This window comes from Hemiscyllium ocellatum, chromosome 13 (genome assembly GCF_020745735.1).
Source record: "Hemiscyllium ocellatum isolate sHemOce1 chromosome 13, sHemOce1.pat.X.cur, whole genome shotgun sequence".
NCBI classification, from domain to species: domain Eukaryota; kingdom Metazoa; phylum Chordata; class Chondrichthyes; order Orectolobiformes; family Hemiscylliidae; genus Hemiscyllium; species Hemiscyllium ocellatum.
Window position 1 is genome coordinate 35,459,438 of NC_083413.1, and position 22,238 is coordinate 35,481,675.

General features: G+C 40.7%; 1 protein-coding gene across 1 annotated transcript in view; it reads left to right on the forward strand.

Moving 5' to 3' along the window:
• Window positions 1-22,238, forward strand: part of atp11b (ATPase phospholipid transporting 11B) — a 173,773-nt gene that overhangs the window by 31,379 nt on the left and 120,156 nt on the right. The window contains exons 5-6 of the mRNA XM_060834740.1: window positions 1,660-1,767; window positions 17,429-17,557. Of these exons, the coding sequence (XP_060690723.1) occupies window positions 1,660-1,767; window positions 17,429-17,557 (237 nt within the window). The remainder of the gene's footprint in view (window positions 1-1,659; window positions 1,768-17,428; window positions 17,558-22,238) is intronic.

Genomic DNA, 22,238 nt, shown 5'->3' on the forward strand with positions numbered 1-22,238 from the left:
GGTATTTCCAGGTCTCTCTGCTCATGAACCATTTAAGTTTTGTACCCTCTGTCTTGTAATGGTTTTCCTATCAAATTCCATCATCTCTCACTGCCTAAGTGAGATTTGCCACCTATCTGCTCATTCCATCAACTTGTTTCCATTATTTGGAGTTCTACACTCATGCTCACAGTTTTCAATGCTTCTAAGTTTTACATTATCCACCAACTTTGAAATTGTTCCCCACATATAAAGATCTAGGTCATTGATATGTATCAGGAAAAGCCAAGATCCCAATGTTGACCTTCGGAAACTTCATTACTAGACTTTCTCAAGCCTGAAACATATTCACTGACCACGCTCTTTTCAATTATTTGGTGTTGCTACTGAAAGATTGTGGTCAGTGCCCCTGCAATTTCTATTGTCTCTTCCTTCAACATTCCTTTCCATTTTGCTTTAAATCTTAACTTGAAATCAGAATCTGAAATTGAAAATGATCCATGGACTCAGATTATTAAGTGCGTAACCAAGCACTTGCCACTTCTGTAAATACCTGTGGTTGACGTTTCAAATGCAATTGCTACCATGCATGTGCAAAAACACAGCTTGGCAGTCCCATGTCACTGGATCACAGATGGGACTTATCCAGTTATGCATCCATTCTCCTAACTCTCCTTCCAGAGCGCTCGCTTCTGTCTGGCATCAAGAGGTGGTTTTGCTGGGGATTTGGATTGGTCATGCTAGATTGTATTTTTGTGGAGTTGGGAGGCAAAATGTGTAGAGGGTGTGATCAGATTATCACTGTCAGGGAAAAGAATCATTGGGTGGGGTCATCACTGTCCGAAGCGCACAGGGGCCAATGTTTGATGTCAAGGTTGTGTGAAGGGTCTGGTGATCACCACTGGGTGCTGAGGTGAGGCTGATTATGTTTGAGCTGAGTGAGGGAAAGGTGATCACTAATCAGAGGGTGGGTGCCTTGGGGGATATTTGCCCTAAACAAAAATGTCAGCCATGGTATAATGAATAATGGTATGTATGCAGCCTTGGAACATTTAAATAAAACACATGGCATCTATTGCTGCAAAAAGAGGGTGGGTTTGACTGTCTCTGTTTATCGTCACCTATGAGGGAACAGTTGGATCCCAGGTATTCTCCACATTCTCCAGAAGCTGGAATCAGAAGTGCTGGTGAGAAATGTGGACTATGGTTATACATGGAGCTACAAAGTTAGGTGGATGTCTGAATACTTCCCTCCCTTTCCTCACGATCTAAAGGGAGGAATAAAGCTAATTGTAAGTAGAGTTGACTGCTGTAGTAGTTAGGAACCTCAGAATGGTTTGCTCTTTATCCGTCAATGGCACTTGGATGTGGAATCAAGAGAACTTTCTCCATTAGTTGTGAAAATTGAATACTGCAAACACTTAAACTTTAAATCCTAACTTTGTTATTTTCATAACTTTCATAATCTTTATAATTTTCTGAAGTAATTAATTTCAAAATTGCCAAGTAATTTCAAAATTGTTAGTAAATAGCTAAAGGTAAACTGTACAGATGCAACATCAGTTGGATCTTTGCCATATGTCCCTACTTTTCTCTCTCCTCAAATGGTCTCATAATTTGACATTTCAGCAAGTCTGAATTCTTGATTACATAATTAGTGAAAATTTTGTTTGTGCTTAGGGTTATGAAGATTGGTTACGACATAAAGCAGATAATGAAGTTAACAACACTCCAGTGTATGTGATTCGAAGTGGTGGCCTCGTCCAAACAAGATCACAAAACATAAGAGTAAGTCTTTTTTTTTTCTGCAGTTTTTGTACTGTCTTGAAATTTTTATTTGTTTTTGGGATGTGAGTGTTCACTGACAAGACCAGCATTTATTGCCCACTCCTAATTGTTCATGTGTGACAATGGTGACCAGCCATAGAAACATGACAGAACAGAAGTCCATGGTAGCCCTCTGGAGCAATACAGTAACTCTGCTTTTACTGCGTGTATTATCATAGCCCTGCAAGTTTTTATTCCTCAAGTGACCATGAACTTAAACAAAAATGTCTGGTGGTAATGTTATTTCAATGTAATGGGGAAATGTTTGTAATGATCCTTGTTACCTAGCATTTGTGAGATACAAATGTTACTTGCCACTGTGCAAGTGTTTTCCAAGTTTTGCTACTTTTGGACAGTGTGCTTCAATACCTTTGGAGCTGTGGGTGATTTTGCAGTTATCAGTAGACTTGTCCATTTAAGACCGTTTGTTTGTTTGTTTATAGTTGCCTTCCCTAAATGTAGATCCCTTAATCTGTGGCTCCAAGTCCTTTTATTGCCAGCTAATGGGAAGCGGCTTTCTCTTTTTGTCTAAACATAGAATCCCTACAATGTAGAAACAAGCCCTTCTCCCCAACAAGTCCACACTGACCTTCTGTAGAGCAATCCATCCAGATCCATTCCCCCAGCCTATATTTACCCCTGACTATGCATCTAACCTACACATCCTGAGCACTATGGACAGTTTAGCATGGCCAATTCACCTAACCTGCACACCTTTTGAATGTGGGAGGAAACCGAAGCACCTGGAAGAAAGCCATGCAAACATGGGGAGAATGTGCAAACTCCACACGGGTAGTCGCCAGAGGCTAGAATCAAACCTGGGTAACTGGTACTGTGAGGCAGCAGAGCTAACCACTGAGCCACTATGCCCCTGTAATGTTTATATCTCCTATTAAATCTTCCATGAATTTCCTTTACTGTAAGGAGAGCAACCATAGTTGCTTCAACCTAACTCTTTTTTTATAGCTGAAAATACCCATTCTGGTGAATCATCTTCGTACCTTCTCAAGGACTTTGTGTCTTCATAATTGTGGCCTAACTAGAGCTTTGTGCAGTTTCAGCTTCACCTCCCTGCTTTTGTACTCCATTGCTTCCTAACTATGAAACACAGCATCCCATACGCATTGCTGAGCACACACTTGATGTCCCCTGCTACTTCAGAGGTTCTGTGCTTGTGAACCCATGGTCCCTCTGTCTATATGAAGTGTGCCATTAGGTCTCTGTTAAATTCCATCTGGTGCTATGTGCCATTGAATGAACATGTATCATCACTCTTTTCTCATTGGCAGATACTAAGTGTAAAATCCATTTATTGGACATCTGAAATAATAAGCAGGATATGCTGGAAATGCATAGCAACTAAGGCAACATCTTGGGGAAAAAAAAATAATTTTTGAGGTTGTTGACCTTTATCCAAACCTGATGAAAGGTCTTGACTTGAAATGTTAACTTTTACATGTCTACTCTGCATTCCACTATCCAAAATACATGCACTCAAAGCAATGATTGCATGGATTCCTCTCTGGCAACACTTGCTGTCTGCCATCCTCCACTATGAAAATCAAGCATTTATTGTTTATTTATTTTCTATGGTCTGGTTTTTAATAAAAACTTACAGTACCCCTCCTGTAACGGGCTCTTGTGCCACGATGGTCTGTCCCTACCTCTAGGCCAGGAGGTGTTGTTTCAAGCCCCACCTGCTCCAGTGGTGTGTAATAACTTTAGACAGGTTGATTAGTAAATATCTATACTGGCCCTTCTATTTTATTAAGCAGAAGTATTGTGGTATCTTGTCAAATATTTCTTAAAATTCCATTGCATTTCTTCAACAAATATCTTGGTGACTTCGTCAAAAAACTCCAATAGATTAATTATGTGCAATTCCATCTACAGACTTGTGCTGGCTCTCCTCGATTTTCTCAGACATCTCCAGGAATCTTGTTTATTATTTTTACTTGAACAGTTCTGTCTAAGCAATGCAACTGGTGACCACACAACAGTCCTGCCAAGTGTTAGACACTTAACTATAACAATTGTGTGCATCCTTGATGATTGATTAAGTTGGACTTGCTGCAGCTCCAGCCTGTATGGAAGAAAGTGTTAGATTCCCCATGACCAGAAACAAACAGACCAGTGTGACATTGAATCTGGTAGATTTAACAGCTAAAATTCATGCGCATCAGTCCCTGGAGCACAGAGCTATATCAATATTTGTCTTTTTTTGTGGCTGACCTTCACTCCCCCCAGCCCTGCTGCTTGACTGCTGTTTGTTCTCCCCGCTTGTGAATGAAAATAAGTTTGGGGAATTAATAATGGAAAATATAGTGATAGCAGACAAGCAGATATCTTGCAATAGCCTCAACTACAGACGACTCAAGTAATATCCTAGAGATAGCTGGAAATCAGGAAATGAAAGGGAGAGAGGATCTCAAAACAAAAATTAGAATCATTAGAGAAGTGATACGGAGGAAATTTTTGGAGCTATGGGTTCTCCTGGGTCCTGATGGACTTCATACTTGGGGTTTTAAAATGGCTAGTGAGATAGAAAATGTATTGATTTTAAGTTTCCAAAATTTCCTAGATTTTGGATCGATTTAATTAGATTCAAAAATAGCAACTCTTTTTTTATTCAAAAAAGGAGAAAACATCAGGAAGCCATATATCAATTAGTGTAACATCTGTAATGGGCAATGTTACAAGCTATTATTAAAGATGTTACAGCAGGCACTTGGAAAAGATCAAGGTTATCTGGCAGAGTCAACATGGCTTTGTGAAACGGAACTCCCAGTTTAACCAATGTATTGGAATTCTTTGAGTAAGTAAAATGTGTTGTGGATAATGTAGAAGGAAACCTATGATAAGCTGATTGCAGAAAAGCAAAAAAAAATTATGAAGGTGGTAACATATTAACATTGGTAGAAGACTGTTTATCTATATGAAAGCCATAAATGGGTCATTTGATGGTGGAAAAATGTGATAAATGGATCAGCGCAGGGTTTTTACATTACAATTTATGTAAATGACTTTGATAAAGAGTGAAGGTATAGTTTCTAAAGTTGTTGATCGATAGCAAAGTCTTTTGTTAAGAGGACTTAAGGAGGCTACAAAGTGATATAGATTGCATGAGCAAGATATGGGAGATAGAGCATGATGTGGGAGTGTGAAATTAAGCATCTGGCAGGAAGAACAAAAAATAATTTACTTACTGAAATATGGTAGAGCTTTGTAATGCAAAGGGATATAGTGTCATAGTATATGGTAATTAAGAAAATGTAGTGATTGGGACCAGCTGGTTCTTGTTGACTACAAGATTCTTGATTGGCCCAGACCCAGGTTAATAACCCCAAACAGGAAAGTCCTGGCTGACAAATGCAAACAGAAGATTTAGCAGCTGAGCTGGCTGGTCACAGTCAGTTTACAGTGCACTAAAAAATATAACCAGGAAATTGGGACCTCCTAAGCTGAGCACTGACTGAGCTGGCTGGCCACACAGCCGGTGTGTACTGTTGCTTTGTTTTTTTTTGAAGGGGAACTTGATTCCTATACTGGCTGATCTACGCAGCCAGTTTGTTAACTGGTATTCCCTTTTTTATTGAGGACTGATTTCTAAATTGACTGGGTAAATCAGCCAATGTGTTTCATGTGTATTTCGGTTCTCATTGAGGAACTGCTGTTTCACTGGTTGATTACAGTATGTGTGTTACTCTTTTTTTTCTTTTTATTTTGAGAGAAGGACTATGCTGTTGTGGCAAGGCTTAGTCCTTACACTCTGGTTTTTGTTCTTTTTTGCATGTGTTTATACTTTTTTAGGTGTTTGCACTGAGCCCCTGTGAGATAATGCATCTTTCCAGATGAACTGTTCCTCTGTGGGTGGGCTAGGCCTCTGTAAAGACTGAACACCTGTGTGTATGCTGGGAAGTGAGTATTTCCTGCCTTTGGGAGCTAACTGTGTTCTTGAGAGTGGGCCAGGTCCTCTGTGGATGGACCACACCCCTCTGGAGACTGGACACGTGTATATGTGTGCGCTGTTGGGTGGTGCATTTGCTGCCTTCGTGAGTGGATTCTGCCTTCGGTTGTGGACTCTTTTTGGCAATGGGATCTGCATACGGGAATGGGCTCTGAGTACTGGAGTGAATTGTGTCCCTGGGAATGGACTTTGCGTACTGGAGTGGACTCTGTCCTGCTTGTCAAGTTTACCACTAGCACTGCCTCGTGTATCCCTGGGTCTGGCGGGCCTTACTGAGAGTTGGGAGGCTCATGGGTCGTCCCGAAATCTGTCACCTTGAGAGCCAGAGGGCAGGTAGGCTGTCCCAAGAACTGTCGTTCCAAGAAGGGATAATCAGGATGGGCTGTCCTAGAGGTGGCTGGAAGGTGCGTAGGGGTAGGCCGAGATCCAGAAGGTGCGTAGGGGCAGGTCAATATCCAGAAGGCTCGTGGACTGCCCTGCGTGCCGTCTTCCTACGGCAGCACGTCTCCCTCCCTTAAGGTGTGTCAGGGCAGTCCACAGGGTGGATGGCGGGTCTGAGTGGGCAAAGGACAGATGGTATGTAGGGGTGGACTGAGAACCGCAAGGCAGGTAGGTCATCCTCAGCACTGTCACCTTGGGAAGCTATTGGGGCGGGCTGCCCTGGAGGTGACTGGAAAGCGCAGAAGAGCGTTTTAGTGTACTGCTGGTGGTTTTTTTGTTTAGTAACTGGTTTAAAGTCTGATTGAAGATTTGTAGCTCGGGTATCCGTTGTTGTGGTTCTGCTCGCCGAGCTGGAAGTTTTTGCTGCAAATGTTTCGTTCCCTGGCTAGGGAACATCATCAGTGCTGTTGGAGCCTCGTGTGAAGCGCTGCTTTGATGTTTCTTCCGGTATTTATATTGGTTTGTTCTTGCCGTTTCCGGGTGTCAGTTTCAGCTGTAGTGGTTTGTATATGGTGTCCAGGTCAATGTGTCTGTTGATGGAGTTTGGGGATGAATGCCATGCTTCTAGGAATTCTATGGCTGTTCTCTGTCTGGCTTGTCCTATGATAGTGGTGTTTTCCCAGTCAAATTCATGTTGCTGGTTGTCTGAGAGTATGGCTACTAGAGATAGCTGGTCGTGTCGTTTTGTGGCTAGCTGATGTTCATGGATGCGGATTGTTAGCTGTCTTCCTGTTTGTCCTATATAGTGTTTTGTGCAGTCCTTGCATGGTATTTTGTAAACTACGTTAGTTTGGCTCATGCTGGGTATTGGGTCCTTTGTTCTAGTGAGTTGTTGTCTGAGCGTGGATGTTGGCTTGTGTGCTGTTATGAGTCCTAAGGGTCGCAGTAGTCTGGCTGTCAGTTCTGAGACGCTCCTGACGTATGGTAGTGTGGCTAGTCCTTTTGGTTGTGGCATGTCCTCGTTCCGTGGTCTCTCTCTTAGGCATCTGGTGATAAAGTTGCGTGGGTATCCGTTTTTGGCGAATACCTTGTATAGATGTTCCTCTTCCTCTTTTCGCAGTTCTGGTGTGCTGCAGTGTGTTGTGGCCCTTTTGAATAGTGTCCTGATGCAGCTTCGTTTGTGTGTGTTGGGGTGGTTACTTTCATAGTTTAAGACTTGGTCTGTGTGTGTTGGTTTCCTGTGTACCCTTGTGGTGAATTCTCCGTTGGGTGTTCTCTCTACTAACACGTCTAGGAATGGGAGTTGGCTATCCTTTTCCTCTTCTCGTGTGAATCGGATTCCTGTGAGTGTGGCGTTGATGATTCGGTGTGTTTTTTCTATATCTGTGTTTTTGATGATTACAAAGGTGTCATCAACATATCTGATCCAGAGTTAGTAACTGGTTGCTGAACTGACTGATATTTGAGCTGGCTGACCACACAATCGGTTTGTAACTGCTGTATTTCAGTTCTTGCTAGGGAACAGTTGTTTCATGAGCTGGTTGCAGCCTGAGTGTTACTGTTTTTCCTTTCTTTTGAGAAAGGACTATGCTGGTTCTATGGCAGGGCTTAGCTTTTGCACTCTGGATTTTAGTGTTTGCACTTACCTTTTAGTGTTTGGACTGAGTCCCTTGAGTCAACTTAAAAAAAACAAAATATACGAACAGGAGACCAAGCATCTCCCAGTTCAGGGATCTGACTCTGAGCTGGCTAGCCACAGCCAGTAAACTGTACATAAGTAAATAAAGAGTGACTTGGTGACAGGGTGTGGCCTCTGTGCAGTTATTTCAGTGGTGATGGGAGAAAACAGGACGTGTCTGAAGAACGTTTGCTTGCAACAGTCATTTTGCAGTTGGGGTAAGCATTTCTGTCATGCCTTTAGGATTTGAGGACAGAGCCCAGTACGTGGAAAGAACATAATGTTTTTCTGGGCCAATGACATTAGAGCAAATAAAAAGCAACGAATAATCCATCTGACTGCTTGTGGACCCTCAGCATTTTTAATTATTATAACACGTTTAACTTTCTCCAAAGCACCAGACACAAACCTTCCAAAAGTTGACTGAGTTCATTAAGGCATATTATGAACCCAAATCTCTTCTAATTCTGAGATGCTATCAGTTTTATTTGGCTGTTAGAAAACCGGCGGAATTCAAATCAGGATTTTTGATGCTCGGGGCAACCTCAGGGGCATGTGATTTTGGGTTAACCCTGAATGAGATGCTGAGAAGCTGTTTGATATGCGGAATTAATTATGTAACCATGCAGAAACACCTACTGACTGAAGCCCAACTGGATTTCAAACAATCATTACTCTGGCTTTGTTATTAGAAAATGTGGCAAGTGGAAGCTACAGAACATCTTGATGGAAGTGGATTCTATCACCTGCCCAACTGAGCTTGGGGAACACTACTTGAATATAGGCAAGCGCAGGGCATATCCTGAGCAGAGGGACCCTCAGCCAGCCCATAGCATAATTCAAACAAAGCTGAGCCTTGGCCAAGTGGTTAAACTGCTCTTCAGGTTCTGGGTCAGCAAGCCATTGTAATTGCTGCTGGTATGCAGACTCGAAACAGCAAACGAGTCCTACAAGGCCTGACTAGAGTAAGAAAACTCGTAGGCAGGTACCAAGGACAGTGCACACCGTGGAAAGTTCCCCTGCATGTGGGTTGGAACAATTAAATTGGTTAGTGACATTCAAATCTGAACTGAATGTTTAACTTGTCACCCAGTTCCCATGGAAGTCGATACCAGCACAGCTGTTTCTATAGTTGCAGAATCTGTCTTTAACAAGATTCGCACAGGATTGCAACCCTTAAGTTTGTACAAGACTTCAGCCAGCCTGAGAATATAAGTTGGGGAGCCATTGCAGATTAAGGGTGTGACTCTGATTCCAGTCTCCTATGAGAAGCAGTTGGTGCAGTTACCCCTGATGGTAGTAGAAGGCTTGGGCCTGAGCTTATGGAGTAGAATTGGTTGAGAAAGTTTGGCTTAGATTGGCTGAATGTTTTTTTTTATTAGAAAATGGCTGCCTCAGTGAACGCCTAGTGAAATATCCAAGTGTGTTTCAGGGAAGGGCTTCGGACTATCAAAGGGGCCAAAACCACTTTACATGTTGACCAGGAAGCAATTCCAAGATTTTGCAAGGCCCACCGTGTATGTCTTGTGGGAAAAAGTAGAGGTGGAAATCAGGAAGCCGGAGAGTGAAGGAATAATCAAGCCAGTACAGTTTGCAGAATAGTCAGCACCAGTCATACTGCTGGTGAAGCCTGATGCTAGGTTCACCTTTGTGGGGATTCTAAGCAAATTGTAAACCGCTTCTTGCAGTTGGATAAATACTTGCTCCCTTGCATAGAGGACTTGCACTCAAAGCTTTCAGGGGGGTCTATCCTTTTTGAAGGTGGAAATTGGCCATGCCTATCTGCAATTGAGACCGGATGAGAAGCTCCAGAAGTATACTGCAATCAATACCCATAAGAGTTTATATCGAAGTACACGGCTGCCATTTGGCTATCATCCGCCTGTGCCCTTTTTCAGCAGATCATGGAGAAAGTTTTAGAAGGGCCACGCCAGGTTACCATTTATTTGGATGATGTATTAATAAGTGAAGACCAAGAAAAAGCACTTGGAGAACTTGGCCATAGTGTTTAATGTTTCTCTCAGGTGGCTGTGTGCCTTAGGGAAAACTTGTATGTTCCAGACACCCAAGTGACCTGCTTGGGTTACAGAGTTGACAAAACCAGGTTATACCTGTTGGAAGAGAAAGTGGCTATCAAAGGAGCCCCGGCTCCAACATCTCTACTGCAGCTTAGATCTTCCCTTGGTTAGTGAATTATTACAGAGAATTCATATATAACCTGGCCTCCATCTTGGCACCCTGCTATTAAAAAAAGGGTCAGCCTTGGAAATGGTTATGTAGCCAAGAAGCCGCCTTTAGGGAAGTGGAAAAGCAGCTATTGTCATGTAAGGGTTTGGTCCAACACGATCCAAAGTGAGAGTGCGCTGACATGTGATGCCTCCCTGTACGCTATTGGTGTAGTGTTGGATCATTAGTGGCCCAATAGAGAGGAATGCCCAATAGCATATGTTTCCTGGACTTTGGCTGATGCTGAGCACAAATATGCCAGACAGAGAAGGAATGTTCGGGGGCTTTCTTTGGTTTGAGGAAGTTCCACCAGTGCCTTTATAGGTGGGAATTCGTCAGAGTAACAGATCACAAACCCCTTTTAGAGCTGCTGAAGGAAAACAAGCTGGTGCCGCATGTAGCTTCTGGTAGAATTTAACATTGGGCCTGTGTTCTCAGCGGGGTGCAGGGGATGTTGCATGGGGGCAGGGTCAATGTTGGATGGGGTTTGGAGGGGGGCAGCACTGATTTGGGGGTGGAGACGGTGTTTGGACTTGGTTAGGAGTTGTGTTGCAAGGGAGTGGGGGGCAGGGTTGTGGTTGGAGGATGTTGGGGGCGGTGTTGCATGGGTGCAGGGGGCCAGGGGTGGTGTTGAACGGAATTGGAGGCGGGGCTCGAGCGCTGTGTCCTGCTGCAGTCAACTGGACGGGGAGCAGATTTTAAAAGCTCCAAGCCCCAGAGGAAAGGCATTTGACCAATTAACCGACTAATCGATTATCTGAATGGAAAAGTGCCCGTCCATCAAGTTTGGATAATTGAGGATCCCCTGTACTCAACGTATATGGAAATTAGTCTCCAAAAGCCTGGGAAATTTTAATCATGAGGGTGACTGAACTGAGAACTCGCCCTTTTAAATAGAACTAACCAAATATCTGAACAGCTGTTCTTCCAATCAGACTCTGATTCTCACTGGCATTTGTTACTGATTTTTGCATTGTAAACGTGGGACAGCTGTAGCTTTTGCATTAGAGAAACATAGAAGCTGAGTACTGGTGGAGAGCAAGATTCAAGTAAATGTGGTTTCGGGGTATGTCAGTGGAGCTGGAAGTGGGGGAGGGATTGTGGGAGGGAATAGGTGCAAATGGAGTGTTGTTGCAAAGGAGAGTGAGCAATTTTAAACCTTTCAACAATAGAACATACAGCTAAACCAGGGAAACCATGCAGTCCCTGATGTTATGAAGATGTGGGTATACTGTACCTTTTTAAGAAAGTTAAAAGCTAGCAGAACTACTTGACAGCGCCAAGTGTTCTCAACAAGATAGAATGTAACATGTCCAGCAGTTAGTGTAGCTGGTTGCCTGGAGACAAAAAAAAATTCAAAATAAGCCAATCAGTTTAAATTATACCCCCCAAAAAAATTCCAATCAAGTTTGAAGTTAGTATATTAACAGTCTTAAAAGCCAATGACACAGTCTGATGCTTTGGGGGTATAAGATTAGGGAAAGTTGAACAGTTGGATGGAGAACTGCCAAGCCACCAGCATGTAGAAACTGTCCAGAAAATAGCTCTCTTAAAGATACCTTGATCAATCAGTGACCTGTGAAATAGAAATCCCTAAGAAAAGGAGAAGATTTGACACCTGGCTGGTTTTGAAAACTTGAAGTTTTGGGGGGTTAATCACGGGGTTTTATCGGACTAGTATAATAGAAGGGAAAATAAAAGATAGGTCAGAGGAAGGAGTTGTAAATAGTTATTCTGTTATATGTTTTAAGAAATAAAATTATTAATTTTTAAGTAGTTCCTGGTTTCTCGAATTTTCACAGATTACTGCAAAGGATAAATCTTTTGTGTTGCTGGTTTAAATTAAGCAGGAGGGTATGTTCTGGGTTGTAACTCTGAGGTAATGAGTGTTTTGCAAATTAACTTAGTCTCTGGCTTAGAGCTGCAGTGGATCAGGTGCTACTATACAAGTGAAACTGTAGCCTATTTTATTAATTGCTTTTAAAAAATCTTAGTATTTTATGTTGCACTCCTCAAAACAATTCACAAGAATGCCAATTTAAGGGAAAACAAATGTTTATATTAAGTGAGCATTCTCATTGCTAAAGTATTGCCATGGCAAATGCACCCATTGATTGACAGTGAACTGATAAGCTTATTTTAAATTTGTTTTAAGTCAGACAGGGTTGGTTGGTCAGAGCATTGCACTGAGAAATGAACTAGCGAACAGTTGTCATTATATTTTGAGTCGAACCTCACGCAAGAAATGTGAATGTACTTTTTAACTGAAAAGAACAAGGGTCTGTGTATTAATATGTGTAGCATCCATGCTATGTGCTAGTGTGCCACACTGAGAGCCCAAGTGATAAACTATCCCTGGGTTGCAAACTGGTTCTGTTCCTCAGTCAGTTCACAAATCAAAATTTATATGCAAGTCAGAAGAGACCATACAACACAACATAAAGCAGCCATTCAGAAATCCAGGAAGTGACCATATTTCTGATATTTAAAATTATACTCTGGAATGGGATTGTGTGTAAATGTTTGTAAATCGGGGCTTCCTGTCTCCGAATTGTAATTCTACGTTTATGATTATCTGGCAAGTGTAGTTCAATAGTCAAATTATATCTAATGTCATGAATTTTGCAAATAAGAGTTACTTAGATAAAGTCAGTACCTTGCTTGTGATCAGTAGAGTCTTGGGTTTTTCCTTAAATTTGTATTTTTGTGAATTGCATCAATGAGTGCAAGATAAAAAGTTTCAACAAAATCTCTTCTTTACAACAGTACTCTCTACTATCAAATGACTATTTGCATTCTATTGCAGTAAACACTCTGTTGGATCATTTAATACTAAGCAGTTTTATTTTATAAGGATTTGAATTTGTGTTATCACGTCTTAAAGGGGGTATCTGAAAGTGAATTTATTCAAGACATTGACTGTTGGAGACAACTATGCAACCTTTTAGCTGTAAACTTTTCAGAAAACAAGGTGTGTTGACAATGATGGCTTTTTGTGAATAAATTATTGATAAAAGCAATTGTTGCTAACTTAAGCCTGTAACCCTGTGTCATGGTAGGATAATAATGCTTTGCTTATGTGTTGTGGCTTTAAGTTTAAAGGTAATGTTTCAAGCAGAGATTTAGGCATATTTCAGCAAGGACAAAAATAAGGGCTTTTTTTTTAAAGGGGCTCTTCTTCGTATTTGAGATTGAACTCTATAATGTTTTCTTGATTTATTTTAAGTTCCTCCATTGTTCTGTTCCATAATTCCTGATTTTAATTGCATTTTACCTTGATGAGGTCCCCTCTTATCCTATTGATAACCTCCTTCCAATTCAGGTTTGAGATTTTTGGGTTGTCCCTTTCCCTTCTCCATTACTAATCTATACTTTGATATAACAATCACTGTTATCCAGATGTTCCCCTCGCCATTTTGTCAACTTGGCCCACTTTATTCTACAACGCCAGATCTAGCATTGCCTCCCTGATTGAACTGAGCACATACTGGCCAGGAGGTTGTCCTAAACATATTTTAGAAATTCCACCCCATGCTGTCCTTTAGTGTAGTATTATTCTAATTGATATTCAGATTAAAAACCCACGATACCACCCTTCTATTTTTCTTGCACTTCTCTGCTTACCTTTGCAAATTTACTCCTCTTTCTTTCCATTTGAAGGCTTTCAGTGACATGACAATTTTTTGCATTACAGATTGAACCAAATGGATTATGACTTTGTTCTCTCAACGGCATCCTGTCTTGTTCCAATACTGTGATGTCATTTCTAATCGACATTGCCATCCTACTCCCTTTGTTCCAGGTTTACGTTATTGGTAGTATATATCATCTTCTCAAACTATTTGTGCTTCTGGCTTGCCAACCTTTATTGCCTAAACGTTTTGTTAACATGCATTCTAAGCCGGTTTTTGTTTCTTGTAACCTTTCTTAAAATGCTACTTTCTTTTCTTGTATTATATAACATTTTTATTCCTTTATGCACCTCGTTTGTCTGTTCTACTTCTATATGGTACTACCCATCCTCTAGTCAATTTAGTTTAAACTCTTTCCCCCCACCCCTTCCACTAATGAACCTTTTCAAGTGATTGGACCTTGTCTTGTCGACGTGCAAGCTGCCCTTTCTGAATAGTTACTAGTACCCAAAGAATGTCAAGCCCTTAATCCATGCCTCAAGCTACCTCATTAATTTGTCTTGTGTTTTTGTTGATAGCGAGTGGCAAAGGGAGTAATCTGGGTTACCATTTGAAGTTTTACTTTTTAAGTTCTCCCTATCTCCTGAAAACTTACCATTAGATTTCAGTGCCTTCCCTCATTTTAAGTACTATGAATACCATAATATTTGGTTCAATCCTTTTGTTGATGCAGGATATTCTGTACCCTAGCACCAGGAAATCATGTTGGGTTACCAATGGTAATTTACAGAAATATTTGTCTGGCCCCCTAACTAAGAAGTCATCTTGAATCGCTCAAAGACCATGTCTTTTATGTTTTTCTATTTTTTAAATTGTGAACCTAAACGGGAAAAGAGCCTTCTTAAAAATTGAAGGATTACTGTGTAGCTTTTAAAAGCAAGTAGCTTGACACTCATTGTAAGCACCACTTATCCAGCTGTTTGTTTAAGCCATACTTGAAATATAGTTTGCAGACAAGCTGGAGCCAAGGGCTGTTCACAAATGGAGATGTAGCAAGCCAGAAGTAGCTGATTAGTCTGTGGATTTGTAATCAGTTATGGATGACAAAGGCCTTCTGTCTGCCAGTGATTATTTGATTAATTCTCAGGTAGCTGAACAGCTAGGGACTGTGATCAAGATAGTGATCAGTCTTCGAACCTTCACCTTGGGAGCTCACTTTATTCTCTGAAGCAAGCCAGTTTATTATTCTTTCAGCTGCTGCAAGCTATGACGTTTAGTTAATAAGTCAGAATTTTGTTAACCAGCCACTGTCTCTCCTGCAAACTAGTGAAAGCATCTGGAGAAGGAGGACTAAGAAACAATGTTTGGATCACAACAACCATCTTAACAGTTCCTAAGACAGACACCACCAATTCACATTTTCCTCTGTCTATTAAACCTATTTTCTTTGAGTGTAAAAGGGGAGTTTATAAGGTGACTAAAGTTTTATGCCAACAGCTCATTGTTGTTTATCTGTAGCCAGAGTCTATTTACTTGAAATTAATAATTTTTATTTGACACAAACACCTGACCTGTGCTTTCTGTCAACCTGGGTCTGAAAATCCAGTAAGTTGGGGAATTCTATGTGCTTTTTAGAATCCCAATTTCTGTGGTGTCTCTGGGAATAGTGCAGTACTCCAGCACACTAAAGGTTGAACATGCTACAATCACAGATCCACCCACAGTTATGTTAATGGGTACAGTTCCAGGACTTTTAACAGCTGGAAAAATGGTGATTGCTATTTCTTTGTCACTGGGTGGATTTGATTTATGGATTTGGAAAATTCTGCATTTTATCTTGGGGAAGTTATACTCTGGGGAAAATGCACTGATTCTCAAGCATCCTCAACTCCCAGGTAGGCCACAAGGTTAAGGATGTAAACAAACATGCAAGTCCTTGCTTGACCTGTCTGTTGGAATCAAGTTCGACAAGCAGAAGGCAGGAAGAACACAGCAAGCCAAGCTGCATCAGAGAGTGGAGAAATCAATGTGTTGAGTGTAAACCTTCTTTAGGGCTGGGGGTGGGTGCAAGGGGAGCTTCAGACAATTTCCCCCCCTCCCATCTGCAGCTCCCCTTATAGCCACCCCAGCCCTGAAGATGTTTACAGCTGAAATGTTGATTTCACCACCCCGATGCTGCCTGGCTTGCTATGTTCTTCCAGCCTCCTGCTTGTTGATCTTAGATTCCAGCATCTGCAGTTTTTCTTGTCTCTTAGTTTAAAAAAATACTGACTCATTCCTTTACTTAACAGGAACTATTGTGATTAGAATTTATTTATTTGTAATAGCTCATAGTTGTTTACTTGTTTATCAACATATGCCCCTACTTGTTAAAACACTGACCCCCTTTCTCAAACCTTTACACACAGAGTCAAACACTGACAAACTGAAAAGACATTGGCTTTGTGGGTGGAGGGATAAAAACTAAAGTACAGTACAATAGTGCCAGTCTGTTGGGGTTCATTACAACTATTGTCTTGCTTGTCAAGAATTTTTGTTCTACAATCTTATTCATTCAGGTTCTTTCATTTCTTAGGAGAGAGAGGTCTGATAAGTTATTAACTGCAAAGTTAAGTTACTGGCAAAAGGCATCAGCTTACAGCAACGGTGAGAGAAAATAATGGGCTTGCTTCAGAGAGGGAGAGGCGCACCATCTACCCTTCCAGTGTTCCAAAGACTGCTTCATGAATCTTTCACACCCACTAACTGTTGACCTGCTGAGGAATCAATTGAAGAGTTGTCGCCAGGCTGATAACTTTGCATCCTCAAATGGTCATGATTGGACCAGCCAATCAACTATATTTTGCTGGTTAAATCTCTCACTGAAAGCGCACCCTTATGAGTGCTAACTTCAAACATGCTTCTTCCCCACTCAACTGCCAGCACTGCCTCAACAAAGCAACAGTGTAAACTCTGCGCAGTACGATGCAGTAATTTCTTTTAAAAAGTGCTGAAGTTCCATCCACAGTCTTTTGATACAGACCTTTTTATTCCATTTTAGTCCACAAATAAAAAATACAGAAAATAGTGACATTTATAATGCACATCCCTATATTGTGGTGCAGAGAGTGAATGTGAAGGTACTGAAGCAGTATTTATCACCAAGTAACTAGATACTTATAAAATATGTGTGATTATCTTTGCACATGCCATCAACAGTTGAAGCTTGACACCATTCTGGATAAAGCAGCTTGTTTGCCACCCCAGTCACCACCCTCAGCACTCTCTCTCTCTCTCTACCACTGACCAAGCGGCAGCAATGTATGCCATCAATTTAAAGGCACTTTAGTCTGCCTAACTCTCCAATGCACCTTCCAAACTAATGACCTCCACCACTTAAAAGGATAAGGGCAACAGATGGGTGGGAACCTACAATTGTGTCCAAGCCCCCCCAACAATTTTGACTTGAAACTATATTGTCATTCCTTCATTGTGTAAAAATCCTGGAATTCCCTCCATAACAGGACTGTAGCATTTCAAAGAGACTGTTTACCTGACAACAATGCCCACATCTCCTAAGCGAATTTTTAAGGCACTAGGAAGCACAGCCATTATCTCAAGTTAAGTAGTTGATGGGCAGCAAATATTGTGTTGCCCACTGCCTGTGAAATCCTAAAGTAATGCACTTCATTAATGTGATGAAGCAGTAACATTTTATGTTTTCTTTGAAAAAACTTAACCTTTTATTTCTACTTATAGGTTGGTGACATTGTCAGAATAGAAAAAGATCAAACGTTTCCCACAGATTTAGTGCTGCTTTCAACTGATCGAGAGGATGGAACATGTTATGTCACAACTGCAAGTTTGGATGGAGAAACAAATCTGAAGGTCACTATTTTTCTTCTGTAACAAATTGTTTCTTCTCTGCCTTTGAAAGAAGTGGTGGTTTTAGTGTGCTTTTAAAATAAATAAACAGCAACATTCTTTTATTAAAGGATTTAAGATGACATTATGATGTCTGTTTAGTAACAGTAAAACTTGTTTGACTCTCGTAGAATAGAAATGTTACTCTTAAGTTATCTTTACTTCAGTGCATGCAATGTATATGGCTTTGTTTTTCGCAAGCCAAATACTTGTTGCATGTTTTATAATATTTTTTGGACTTGTGACTTGTATTATTTCAGTATCTAATATTCAGTAAATATTAGATTTATCTTGCATGTTATATTTAAGATGAGTTCATGGGGAAAATGTGTAGGTTTTGTCTGCATCATTTTCAATGAGCTAGATGTAATCAATTTTGGAAAACTTTTCCATTTATGAACATACAATCTGTTCTAAGTGATGTGAAATGTCTTTGGTAACTTTTTAAAAAAATAAATAGCTACCTACAAAGTAAATATTGACATGGATTCAATAGGCTGAATGGTGTGTTTCCATGTTATGGCCTCAATGTCTGTACACTCAGTCAAGATTTTCCAAACATTGTCATTTTAAGAATTGTATGTAGCATAATTTTCAGGACATCTTTGTTGTCTATCTTGTAACAATCTAATTCAGAAAGTTTGGATGAGATATGTAGTATCTAGTCGGTTTGTGCAGAACATTTTTCAATAGGTGTAGGAGAGCATGTGCTTTGACTATCTTGCTAGTGCAATTCAATTCTTTGAAAGCTTTGAATGGGCAAGCCAAGTGAGAACAAGGAAATTATTTTCTTGTTTCACCTCTCAGCAGCTGATACATATCCCGTCGCAACTTTATTGTTCAGAATTTGTCCAGCTTTGTTCATGCAAGAATTGGCCAACTTTGGTAACTTTGATATCACCCAATCAAAATAAACACTACCTTACTTCCCTCCAAGCCTATTTCACAGTGCTGAATATGGAAACCTAGTGATTTCTTAGTTGAGGGGGCATTGGAAGCATCATTAACATGAAATTTGTTTTGCCTTTCTAACCTGAAGCAGTGAGATCTCATGAACTTCAGAGTCAATAGGGAAGATTGACCACCATGTCTACTCGATCTGATTTTGTGGGGCATGCTGTATTTAGAGATGTGAATAGTCTGGAAAGTTAGCAGAAAGATATTACTGTAAGCTCATGTTTTGGCACCCCTCTCCCAACTTGGATATCAACTCTATTTTAATTATCCGGGGGGAATGTGGTCTCTTCTAGCTGGGTCAGCAGTAATTGTCCATCTTAATTGACCTCATCAATGTGGTGGTGAGCTGCCACTTTGCAGTGCATCCTCTAATGGTGTCACTCTGCATCGGCTGTAGAAGGACGAGATGTTTGTGGATATGATGTCATGACCTACTTTGTCTTTAGATGGTGTCAAACTTATTGCTAGATTACAGATGTTAATGAAGATCTTGCTGGATTGGTGCACAGAGATTCAAGATGGCTTATGGGCACTTGGCACTCTAGAAAGTTCCTCACTATCTAGGTAGATTCATGGCCATCTGTTGTATATTTTTTCCTACTAGCCAAAATCTTCTCCTAAATTCCTCCAATTCTAACAGTGGATCCATTTTAGTCCAAACATCAAGTAAACTTTCTTTAAACAGCCACTGTCTGTAATTTCAAATCCCATTTTCTGGTCTTACTTTGTGAGCTCTAATAAAGTTTAAAAAAAAAAGTGCTGGAGAAACTTAGCAGATCTGAAAGCATTAATGTAGCAAGAAACCGAACCGACTCAGAATGTTAACTTTGTTTCTCTCTCCACAGATGCTGCCAGACTTGCTGAGTTTTTCCAGTTTGTTTTTGATTTCCAGCATCTGCAGTTCTTTATTTTTTGGTTTAGAGTTTCTCTGGCTTTGTTTTCAAATCTGATCTCCAGAATCCATAGCGTATTACTTTTATTTGGTCTCTGGTAATGATCTAGAGAAGACAGGGATATGGCTTTTCTCTTGTACCTAGCTTCAAATTCCTGGATTTCTCTATATATTGAGGGCATGATGTCCATACTGTACCACAAACCATTGTTTTGTTTCTGCCTATCATGTGCAGCTTTTTATTTGATCCTTGAACTAGAAAAAAAATGGAAAAAGCTAGATCCAGATCTTTTCTATCTTTGGCTTCAAATTCATGCATTTATCATCAAAAAGACAATTCTGCTCTAGGCTGCATTGGTTGTATTGTAAGACACATGTACTGTCTTTGATATGATGGTTTTCTTTTTAAATTTTTCATTATTTTCCTGTCCTTACCTCACCATACCTGTGGCTAAAAGATTCTGTTTTCCACTGAACCTGTTTGGCAACTGGTTGTACTAGTTTCTTCAGCTGTAATCTATTGCTGGCTAGAGAAATACTCACCTGACTGAAGAATAAACCTCTGCTGCTTAATTTTATGTCCTCCAACTTTGCTGCTATAATTTTACCCTGTTATGCTCTCGGATCTGTGTTCATATTAGATAGTTGCACCTCTAATTACTGGATGACATTCATACCACAGCTTTTTGATACACTGAGCTGACTCCACTCTACCTTGGTCATTGTTATCTTGGGATCTCTGACTTTAGATATATTCCTATTAGCTGCTGTTTAGTTTGTATTTCTTATCAGGTGTTTGTGCATTCTAATTTTTATGCAACTAGGCCTATGTCCCACAAGCATCTGTGCACATTTTGGCTTCTGCTCCAGACCAAAGGCCATCTTTAGCCTTCCATTTTGTCCTGTTTAACTACTTCACTTACCTCCTCCTAGATTGCTGTACTGTTGTCATGCTTCCTTTCACCTCCACGCTGTCCTTCATTTACCTAGTATGAGATCCAAAGGAGGAGTCTATAAATTATGCAGTGGGAAAAAGCAGACCTGAGGTGTTTAAATTTCAGCAAAGGAGAAAAAAAGGGATGGATTAAGAGAGGAAAATAGAGTATGAGAGTAAGCTTGTGGGAACATAGAAATTTTTGTAGGTATATGAAGAGAAAAAGATGAGTGAAGGCAAATGTTGGGGCCTTGCGGTCAGAAACAAGAGAATTTTAAGATTCTATCAGATGTCAGACAAATCAAATACTTGCTTTGATTCTGCCTTCACAAAGGAGGATGCAAATAATGGTCCAAAAGATGTTACATGGTCTAGTGAGAGGGATGAATTGAAGGAAATCAGTATTTGTATGGACATTTGTGTTGGTGAAATTGATAGGACTAAAGACTGATAAATCCCCAGCCTCTGATAATCTGCATCCCAAAGTATTTAAGGAAGTAGCACCTTGAAATAGTGGATAAATTGGTGGTCACCTTTCAAGGTTCTAATGAATCTGAAACAGTTCCTTTGGATTGGAGGGTAGCTAATTAATTCCACTTGTTAAAAACAGAGGAAGAAGAGAGAAAATCAAAAATTGTAGACCAGTTAGTCTGACAGTGGCAGTGGGGGACTTCCTAGAATCCATTATAAAAGATTTTCCAGCAAACTGCTTGAGTAATAGGATTGGACAGAGTCATTGTGGATTTGAGAGGTAACTCATGCTTGACAAATCTACTGGAATTTTTTTGAGGTAACTAATAGATTTGATAAGTGGAAGCCTTTTCCCTGGGGTCGGGGAGTCTAGAACTAGAAGGCATAGGTTTAGGGTGAGAGGGGAACATGCAGAGGGATGTATGGAATGAGCTGCCAGAGGATGTGGTGGAGGCTGGTACAATTACAACATTTAAGAGGCATTTGGATGGGTATATGAATAGGAAGGGTTTGGAGGGATATGGGCCGGGTGCTCGCGGGTGGGACTAGATTGGGTTGGGATATCTGGTCAGCATGGATGAGTTGGACCAAAGAATCTGTTTCCATGCTGTACATCTCTATCTCTCTAACCTTTCAGGACTCCTCTGGCCTTCCTGCTGTCTTGCTGTTGTTTTAGGCTTTTATATCCTTCTACAAATCCACAGCTTCACACTCTGCCTTTCTTCAATCTTCTCCTTTTGGCCTTATGAAGGCAATTAGTGGTGGCTCTTTGTGGATAGCAATCCTACTAGCTGCACCCAACAATCTAGTTGTCCTTGCTGGAAGCTCATCTCCCTCCTGTCCACTTGCCTTTCCCACAGTTGACCTTGTGAGTTCTGTCAGTGGATCAGCTCTGTCAAATCTCTACACATTACTTATAATCATTCCTTTGCTGGCCATAAACTGCATGATTGCGTCAACATATGTCTTTAATGGTAACAGTGCTTAGAGATGATAGTTTGTGTCATTAAATGAAACCTCCTTCCTGTCTAGCTCAAGCTCCCAAGGCTTTTCCTAAGACTACAACTACCTATGCCTCATTACTCCCTGTACTTCTCCCAAATCCGAATGGGCACCTTTTATAGCATAGAACTTCTAGCAGTCGAAGGTTGCAAAGCTCTCTTTTAACTGCCTCCGTTCAGCTAACTAAACAGAGTGTGTTCGTTAACTGAAGTATTTTGGGTGACCTGTTGAAAACCTTGCAACAAGCCAAACCCTCCTTCCCAGCCATTATTGAACATGTTTCAAAGCAGTCAAATATAACTGTTCCTTCACACCCTGTTCCCTCTGCTGGCTTCTACACAAACCAAATTGACATAACAAAAAGAGCACTCATCATATGTTGGGATCAC